Source organism: Tachypleus tridentatus, unplaced genomic scaffold, assembly GCF_004210375.1.
Source record: "Tachypleus tridentatus isolate NWPU-2018 unplaced genomic scaffold, ASM421037v1 Hic_cluster_1, whole genome shotgun sequence".
Taxonomy (NCBI): Eukaryota; Metazoa; Arthropoda; class Merostomata; order Xiphosura; family Limulidae; genus Tachypleus; species Tachypleus tridentatus.
The window spans coordinates 23,633,647-23,644,773 of record NW_027467777.1 but is presented as its reverse complement, the minus strand read 5'-3'; the positions used below and the strand labels follow the sequence as shown (position 1 = coordinate 23,644,773).

The 11,127-nt window shown below is 30.1% G+C and overlaps 1 protein-coding gene across 4 annotated transcripts in view; it reads right to left on the bottom strand.

Annotated features, from left to right (window-relative positions):
• LOC143241939 (endosome/lysosome-associated apoptosis and autophagy regulator family member 2-like) overlaps nucleotides 1–11,127 on the bottom strand; it is a 91,060-nt gene that overhangs the window by 26,094 nt on the left and 53,839 nt on the right. For all 4 annotated transcript variants that reach the window (XM_076485252.1, XM_076485254.1, XM_076485253.1 and 1 more), the window contains exons 15-18: nucleotides 10,346–10,461; nucleotides 5,270–5,346; nucleotides 762–807; nucleotides 287–473 (exon numbers count right to left, since the gene is read on the bottom strand). In XM_076485252.1, the coding sequence (XP_076341367.1) occupies nucleotides 287–473; nucleotides 762–807; nucleotides 5,270–5,346; nucleotides 10,346–10,461 (426 nt within the window). The remainder of the gene's footprint in view (nucleotides 1–286; nucleotides 474–761; nucleotides 808–5,269; nucleotides 5,347–10,345; nucleotides 10,462–11,127) is intronic.

Below are 11,127 nucleotides of genomic sequence, written 5' to 3'. Positions count from 1 at the left end.
GTAACTTTTTACCAAATAAACAAAACAATGTTTGTAACTTTTTACCAAATAAACAAAACTTTGTAACTTTTTACCAAATAAGCAAAACAATGTTTGTAACTTTTTACCAAATAAACAAAACCATGTTTGTAACTTTTTACCACATAAACAAAACAATGTTTGTAACTTTACAGCAAATAAATACACCAATTCTCAGTGTGTCTGCTTTTTTATTTAGTGAAATACGTTTGGTATTTTATTAAACAAACAGTAAGAATATTAAATATGATAAATCAAGTGAGCTCACCTCATAGTCGTCTTTGGTACATATACGACATGCTAGACGTGTTTTCCATATAAAATGGAAGTTACATCCATCACATGTTCCATCTGGACATGAAGTAGGTGGCATCAAAGTGCCAGTTCCCTCCTGGTTACTATCACAGTGAAGAGTGATAGTGGTTGCACGACCAGACTTGCAAGCTTGAGTGGTTCTATTAGATTTCAATACGATGTGTTATATGTTTAAAATGTGACTGTGACAAAGTATTAAAGGGTAGCGGATGATACAAACATACTCACTGTTAATCAGCACCTTGATGATATATAAATATTTCATCAAGTTAATACTGCTAGTAAAATAATTGAAACTGTGACACATATATGAATATCCTTAAACTTTAAATAAGACTTGTTATTCACAAGAACAGTGAGACTCACACACATTTGTTGTAAAAACTAAAACTCTAATATTTATGTCAACAAAAAGACTAAAGACTTACACTGAAGAGGTGTAGTAGAAATTAATGTCATTGTGATGAGCTTGACCTGAAAAATAACAAATGTTACAAACATGTGTCAGTTTGATATTAATATCTAACACACACCACTTTGATATTAATATACAACACACACCACTTTGTTATTAACATACAACATACACCACTTTGATATTAAAATACAACACGCACCACTTTGTTATTAATATACAACACGCACCACTTTGATATTAATATACAACACACACCACTTTGTTATTAACATACAACACGCACCACTTTGATATTAACATACAACACACACCACTTTGATATTAATATACAACACACACCACTTTGTTATTAATATACAACACACACCACTTTGATATTAATATACAACACACACCACTTTCATATTAATATATAACATGCACCACTTTGTTATTAATATCTAACACACACCACTTTGATGTTAATATACAACACACACTACTTTGATATTAACATACAACACACACCACTTTGATATTAATATACAACACACACCACTTTGTTATTAATATACAACACACACCACTTTGATATTAATATACAACACACACCACTTTGATATTAATATCTAACACGCACCACTTTGTTATTAATATCTAACACACACCACTTTGATGTTAATATACAACACACACTACTTTGTTATTAGTATACAACACACAGCACTTTGTTATTAATATACAACACACACCACATTGATAGTAATATCTAACACACACTACTGTCATAGTAACATCTAACACATTATTTTGATACTACTATCTAACACACACCACTTTGATACTAATATCTAACACTCACTACTTTGATACTAATATCTGGCACATACTACTTTGATACTAATATCTGGCACATACTACTTTGATACTAATATCTGACACTCACTACTTTGATACTAATATCTGGCACATACTACTTTGATACTAATATCTGGCACATACTACTTTGACACTAATATCTGACACTCACTACTTTGATACTAATATCTGGCACATACTACTTTGACACTAATATTTAACACACACTACTGTGATACTAATATCTGGCACATACTATTTTGATACTAATATCTGGCACATACTACTTTGACACTAATATTTCACACACCACTTTGATACTAATATTTAGCACACACTACTTTGATACTAATATCTGACACTCACTACTTTGATACTAATATCTGGCACATACTACTTTGATGCTAATATTTAACACACACTACTGTGATACTAATATTTAACACACACTACTGTGATACTAATATCTGGCACATACTACTTTGATACTAATATCTGGCACATACTACTTTGATACTAATATCTGTCACATACTACTTTGACACTAATATTTAACACACACCACTTTGATACAAATATTTAACACACACTACTTTGATACTAATATCTGGCACATACTACTTTAATACTAATATTTAACACACACTACTGTGATAATAATATCTGGCACATACTACTTTGATACTAATATCTGACACTCACTCCTTTGACACTAATATTTAACACACACTACTTTGATACTAATATCTGGCACATACTACTTTGATACTAATATTTAGCACACACTACTTTGATACTAATATCTGACACTCACTACTTTGATACTAATATCTGACACTCACTACTTTGATACTAATATCTGGCACATACTACTTTAATACTAATATTTAACACACACTACTGTGATAATAATATCTGGCACATACTACTTTGTTACTAATATCTGACACTCACTCCTTTGACACTAATATTTAACACACACTACTTTGATACTAATATCTCACACACACCACTTTGATACTGATATCTGACACTCACTACTTTGACACTAATATTTAACACACACCACTTTGATACTAATATCTAACACTCACTACTGTGATACTAATATCTGGCACATACTACTTTGATACTAATATTTAACACACACTACTTTGATACTAATATCTGGCACATACTACTTTGATACTAATATCTGGCACATACTACTTTGATACTAATATTTAACACACACTACTTTGATACTAATATCTGACACTCACTTCTTTGACACTAATATTTAACACACACTACTTTGATACTAATATCTAACACTCACTACTGTGATACTAATATCCGGCACACACTACTTTGATACTAATATCTAACACACACCACTTTGATACTGATATCTGACACTCACTACTTTGATACTAATATTTAACACACACTACTTGGATTCTAATATTTAATATATACAAATGTTCCATCATTATCAGAATCCCAAGCTTATGTAAGAAAAAAGCTGAGATATGGTGGTTTTTAAGTGGCTAGTGATCAAATGTAATACCTATTACTTTAGATCTAAAGTAATATTTTTGGTACTTTAATCACTTCCATTTTCACTATATATTACAATGAAATGCACATGTAATGTATGGATAATGTAGGGAAAATGTACAGATAATGTATAGATAATGTAAGGAAAATGTACAGATAATGTATGGATAATGTAGGGAAAATGTACAGATAATATATGGATAATGTAGGGAAAATGTACAAATAATGAAATGGATAATGCAGGGAAAATGTACAAATAATGTATAGGTAATGTAGGGAAAATGTACAGATAATGTATGGATAATGCATGGAAAATGTACAGATAATGTATCGATAATGCAGGGAAAATGTACAGATAATGTATGGATAATGCAGGGAAAATGTACTGATAATGTATGGATAATGTACAAATAATGTATGGATAATGCAGGGAAAATGTACAGATAATGTAGGGAAAATGTACAAATAATGTATGGATAATGCAGGGAAAATGTACAGATAATGTATGAATAATGTAGAGAAAATGTACAGATAATGTAGGGAAAATGTACAAATAATGTACGAATAATGCAGGGAAAATGTATAAATAATGTACGGATAATGCAGGAAAAATGTACAAATAATGTACGGATAATGCAGGAAAAATGTACAAATAATGTACGGATAATGCAGGGAAAACGTACAAATAATGTACGGATAATGCAGGGAAATTGTACAAATAATGTACAGATAATGCAGAGAAAATGTATGGATAATGTAGGGAAAATGCATAGATAATGTAGGGAAAATGTACAGATAATGTATGGATAATGCAGGGAAAATGTACAGATAATGTATGAATAATGTAGGGAAAATGTACAGATAATGTCGGGAAAATGTACAGATAATATATGGATAATGTACAGATAAGGTACGGATAATGTATAGACAATGTATGAATAATGTACCGATAATATAAAGATAATATATGGATAATGTATGGATAACATACAAATAATGTACAGGTATGTACAGATAATGTATGGATAATGTACCAATAATGTGCAGATAATGTTTGGATAATGTACCAATAATATACAGATAATGTATGAATAATGTACTGATAATGTACAGATAATGCATGGAAATCTATAAGTTATAGTTTTAAAGAAAGAACTCTTGGAAAACCATAACAAACTGAGATACAAGAGCTCAAATAATAGCTTTAACATTATATTTAAAAAAACAATGAACACAGAACATTACTTGTCATAACATTACAATGAACACACAACATTACTTGTCATAAAGTTACAATGAACACACAACATTACTTGTGATAAAGTTACAATGAACACACAACATTACTTGTGATAAAGTTACAATGAACACACAACATTACTTGTCATAACATTACAATGAACACACAACATTACTTGTCATAAAGTTACAATGAACACACAACATTACTTGTCATAAAGTTACAATGAACACACAACATTACTTGTCATAACATTACAATGAACACACAACATTACTTGTCATAACATTAGAGCAAATCTTGCATATTCTTCCAACCATACAGTTTTTCATCATTTTTGCAGAAGGCCTTACTAGGTTAATTGACAAAGTTTTTATGAATTTATCTGCTGACAGAACTGGTACACTTTTCATACAACATGAATTATTTCACATTGCTATTATCTCCTTGTTTCATATCCTTACACATAGCTGTATATAAGGTACCTGTTAAATTATGTATAATTTATAAATGGAAGACAAGGCAACTAGCAGCAACAACTATAACTTTCAATTGATATACCACATGAGTATTTGTAGCTTAATATTGTGTCAGCTGTATCTGTAATTTAATATTGTGTTAGCTGTACCTGTAGTTTAACACTGTATTACCTGTACCTGTAGTTTAACACTGTATTACATGTATCTGTAGTTTAATACTGTGCTACCTGTATCTGTAGTTTAACACTGTATTACCTGTACCTGTAATTTAATACTGTGTTAGCTGTATCTGTAGTTTAACACTTTAGTAACATCTGTGTTATTTCCCAGTACTGTACATAAGTTTGTGTTTTTTCACTGAACTGCTACATTTTTAATCTAAAATAACATAATTAATGAGAAACATCAACTAAGATCACTCACCTTCCACAAACTCTTTCACAATACTGATGTTGTTGTATGAAGATTTCGTTGTTATTCCAATTAAAGTATCCCCCAAACTGTCAAAATTAAATGTGGACATTGGTTCTTGTTTTACACATATAACAATCATACAACACAGCCCTGGGATTTTAAACTTTATATTAGTTATTTTGGTTTTAAAAACAGATTTTAATTCCACTTTGCAGCTTTCCAAAATAATATTCATATTTTTCTATTAGAAAAAGTAAAATAAAACATTTTTTAATCGAATTATTATTTCATTTACCACCATTAACATTTCTTTTATTATTATGATTGTGAAAAAAATCCTAAAAGAATTAAAAGAAGAATAGTGATGTAATAAGATGTGTGTCATCATTCAACCAAACAGTTTGGTGAAATTACATCTTTTAGTCTCAAGTCTATGTCATGGTCTTTCTTTAAAAAAAAATGTAATGTATCTGGAACATCTTGCGGAAATGTTAATCATGAAGAATTTCCACAGTTTCTTCAGTCAGTCTTGTCTTTGTATGTAATTATTTTAACAATGATTCCAGCATTTTTAAGTATGAACTGTTAAAACAACAAACTTGTTGATGTTCATTAGAAACCACCATTAAAACGTCAAAATTAATATAATCTGTTTTACAGTAATATTCACAATAACTGTTGTCTCCTTACAACAATTGAATTATTTCTTTATTTAAATACTGACATTCTGAATTGTAATGATCATGTTTACTGACTTGTTATTTTCAACAAAGAGAATACATACAACTTTCCTTTAGTGGGTAACAAGATGCTTCCTATATTAAGTACATTTGTCGTTATTTTCAACAAAGAGAATACATACAACTTTCCTTTAGTGGGTGACAAAATGCTTCCTATATTAAGTACATTTGTTGTTATTTTCAACAAAGAGAATACATACAACTTTCCTTTAGCGGGTGACAAGATGCTTCCTATATTAAGTAAATTTGTTGTTATTTTCAACAAAGAGAATACATACAACTTTCCTTTAGTGGGTGACAAGATGCTTCCTATATTAAGTACATTTGTTGTTATTTTCAACAAAGAGAATACATACAACTTTCCTTTAGTGGGTAACAAGATGCTTCCTTGTTAAGTACATTTGTTGTTATTTTCAACAAAGAGAATACATACAACTATACAACTATAGGTGACAAGATGCTTCCTATATTAAGTACATTTGTTGTTATTTTCAACAAAGAGAATACATACAACTTTCCTTTAGTGGGTGGCAAAATGCTTCCTATATTAAGTATATTTGTTGTTATTTTCAACAAAGAGAATACATACAACTTTCCTTTAGTGGGTGACAAGATGCTTCCTATATTAAGTACATTTGTTGTTATTTTCAACAAAGAGAATACATACAACTTTCCTTTAGTGGGTGACAAGATGCTTCCTATATTAAGTACATTTGTTGTTATTTTCAACAAAGAGAATACATACAACTTTCGTTTAGTGGGTAACAAGATGCTTCCTTGTTAAGTACATTTGTTGTTATTTTCAACAAAGAGAATACATACAACTTTCCTTTAGTGGGTGACAAGATGCTTCCTATATTAAGTACATTTGTTTTTATTTTCAACAAAGAGAATACATACAACTTTCCTTTAGTGGGTAACAAGATGCTTCCTATATTAAGTACATTTGTTGTTATTTTCAACAAAGAGAATACATACAACTTTCCTTTAGTGGGTGACAAAATGCTTCCTATATTAAGTACATTTGTTGTTATTTTCAACAAAGAGAATACATACAACTTTCCTTTAGTGGGTAACAAGATGCTTCCTTGTTAAGTACATTTGTTGTTATTTTCAACAAAGAGAATACATACAACTTTCCTTTAGCTGGTGACAAGATGCTTCCTATATTAAGTACATTTGTTGTTATTTTCAACAAAGAGAATACAACTTTCCTTTAGTGGGTGACAAGATGCTTCCTATATTAAGTACATTTGTTGTTATTTTCAACAAAGAGAATACATACAACTTTCCTTTAGTGGGTGACAAGATGCTTCCTATATTAAGTACATTTGTTGTTATTTTCAACAAAGAGAATACATACAACTTTCCTTTAGTGGGTGACAAGATGCTTCCTATATTAAGTACATTTGTTGTTATTTTCAACAAAGAGAATACATACAACTTTCCTTTAGTGGGTGACAAAATGCTTCCTATATTAAGTATATTTGTTGTTATTTTCAACAAAGAGAATACATACAACTTTCCTTTAGTGGGTGACAAGATGCTTCCTATATTAAGTACATTTGTTGTTATTTTCAACAAAGAGAATACATACAACTTTCCTTTAGTGGGTGACAAAATGCTTCCTATATTAAGTACATTTGTTGTTATTTTCAACAAAGAGAATACATACAACTTTCCTTTAGTGGGTAACAAGATGCTTCCTATATTAAGTACATTTGTTGTTATTTTCAACAAAGAGAATACATACAACTTTCCTTTAGTGGGTAACAAGATGCTTCCTATATTAAGTACATTTGTTGTTATTTTCAACAAAGAGAATACATACAACTTTCCTTTAGTGGGTGACAAAATGCTTCCTATATTAAGTACATTTGTCGTTATTTTCAACAAAGAGAATACATACAACTTTCCTTTAGTGGGTGACAAGATGCTTCCTATATTAAGTACATTTGTTGTTATTTTCAACAAAGAGAATACATACAACTTTCCTTTAGTGGGTGACAAAATGCTTCCTATATTAAGTACATTTGTTGTTATTTTCAACAAAGAGAATACATACAACTTTCCTTTAGTGGGTAACAAGATGCTTCCTATATTAAGTACCTTTGTTGTTATTTTCAACAAAGAGAATACATACAACTTTTCTTTAGTGGGTGACAAGATGCTTCCCATATTAAGTACATTTGTTGTTATTTTCAACAAAGAGAATACAACTTTCCTTTAGTGGGTGACAAGATGCTTCCTATATTAAGTACATTTGTTGTTATTTTCAACAAAGAGAATACATACAACTTTCCTTTAGTGGGTGACAAGATGCTTCCTATATTAAGTACATTTGTTGTTATTTTCAACAAAGAGAATACATACAACTTTCCTTTAGTGTGTGACAAGATGCTTCCTATATTAAGTACATTTGTTGTTATTTTCAACAAAGAGAATACACACAACTTTCCTTTAGTGGGTGACAAGATGCTTCCTATATTAAGTACATTTGTTGTTATTTTCAACAAAGAGAATACATACAACTTTCCTTTAGTGGGTGACAAAATGCTTCCTATATTAAGTATATTTGTTGTTATTTTCAACAAAGAGAATACATACAACTTTCCTTTAGTGGGTGACAAGATGCTTCCTATATTAAGTACATTTGTTGTTATTTTCAATAAAGAGAATACATACAACTTTCCTTTAGTGAGTGACAAAATGCTTCCTATATTAAGTACATTTGTTGTTATTTTCAACAAAGAGAATACACACAACTTTCCTTTAGTGGGTGACAGGATGCTTCCTATATTAGGTCCATTTCTTAGATAGAGGGCTTCCCATGATAAGCAAATTTATGAGAAAGAATTTGCTTCCACTCTAGCACATCTATTCATAACTTGTACAGAAACAATCCCAGTATGTAGAACTATCTGAACCTACCTAGTAGTGCTATATCGGAAACAATCCCAGTATATAGAACTATCTGAACCTACCTTGTAGTGCTATATCGGAAACAATCCCAGTATATAGAACTATCTGAACCTACCTTGTAGTGCTATATCGGAAACAATCCCAGTATATAGAACTATCTGAACCTACCTTGTAGTGCTATATCGGAGACAATCCCAGTATGTAGAACTATCTGAACCTACCTTGTAGTGCTATATCGGAAACAATCCCAGTATATAGAACTATCTGAAGCTACCTTGTAGTGCTATATCGAAGACAATCCCAGTATGTAGAACTATCTGAACCTACCTTGTAGTGCTATATCGGAAACAATCTCAATATGTAGAACTATCTGAACCTACCTTGTAGTGCTATATTTTAGTTTTTTTACTTGTTAATATAAATAACTTATTGTAACATTTGATGACAATGAACCCACTTTGACATAATAAAGTTTGAAAATTGCTTCATTATAGCATTAAGACACTAACCCATGCTATTTGTTATTATAATGTACTGATACTACTGAACAGATAATGTAATGTACTTATACTGTGAACAGATACATAATGTACTTATACCACTGAACATATAATGTAATGTACTTATACTGCTAAACAGATAATGTAATGTACTGATACTGTGAACAGATACATAATGTACTGATACTACTGAACAAATAATGTAATGTACTTATACTGCTAAACAGATAATGTAATGTACCTATACTGCTAAACAGATAATGTAATGTACCTATACTGCTAAACAGATAATGTAATGTACTTATACCACTGAACAGATAATGTAATGTACTTATACTGTGAACAGATAACATAATGTACTGATACTACTGAACAGATAATGTAATGTACTTATACTGTGAACAGATACATAATGTACTTATACCACTGAACATATAATGTAATGTACTTATACTGCTAAACAGATAATGTAATGTACTGATACTGTGAACAGATACATAATGTACTGATACTACTGAACAAATAATGTAATGTACTTATACTGCTAAACAGATAATGTAATGTACTTATACTGCTAAACAGATAATGTAATGTACCTATACTGCTAAACAGATAATGTAATGTACTGATACTGTGAACAGATACATAATGTACTGATACTACTGAACAAATAATGTAATGTACTTATACTGCTAAACAGATAATGTAATGTACTTATACTGCTAAACAGATAATGTAATGTACTTATACTGCTAAACAGATAATGTAATGTACTTATACTGCTAAACAGATAATGTAATGTACCTATACTGCTAAATAGATAATGTAATGTACTTATACTCTCCTTCCTTAAAGTTAAGGTAAGAGATTTCAAAACAATCTACTTGAGAACCTTTGTATGACCTACATATTGGATCCCTTACCTGACAGATTGAGTAGCAATAGGTAATGATGCTACTTGACCTGTAGAAGGCACTAGTGTTGACCTACAGACCATAGATCTTATTTCGTTGTTGGTTTGAAATTGTTCTACTTTTTCCTATTAATGAAACAGGTGAAATGTATGTAAACAATTTTATTGGCACTGTACTTTCACATTCCAAGCTGAAAAAAATATTGGTGCCAATTTATATGCAAGAACAATATAGCAAAATGTTACAAAGCACTATAGGTAAATATATGTACAAGCACACATAGCTACTAAACAATATGAATTTATAAACGTTTTTAATTCACATTTATTTATCAGTTTTAGTTTAAATGTCGAATATTTGGGAAATATTAAATACATTCTGTTTCTCTGGCTTCTTTTGTTACTGATAAATTTTAATATAGAAATACCAATAAGGTAAATATTTGTTATTTGATATTATTTGTTGTTTTATGGTGAGCTCAATTGGTGCTGCTATATTCTTTATTTGCCATTTCCAGACAACTTGAAATATCAGGTAATTAATCTTTGTATGGATCTAGTTTTATTATCAAATCTGTCCATGTATTATATTTCAATAACCATGACCACAACATAAGGAGAAAAGAATGTCAAAGGTTCTGATGTGTTTCATGTTAATGACTGTAAAACAACTACATGACCAGGACCACAAGGAAAACAAAAACAATAATGAAAAAACTTGTTTTATGTTTCTCCTGATGACAGTTCTTCAAAACTAATCCTTCATGGTGCTCATTACTTACTGCATGGATA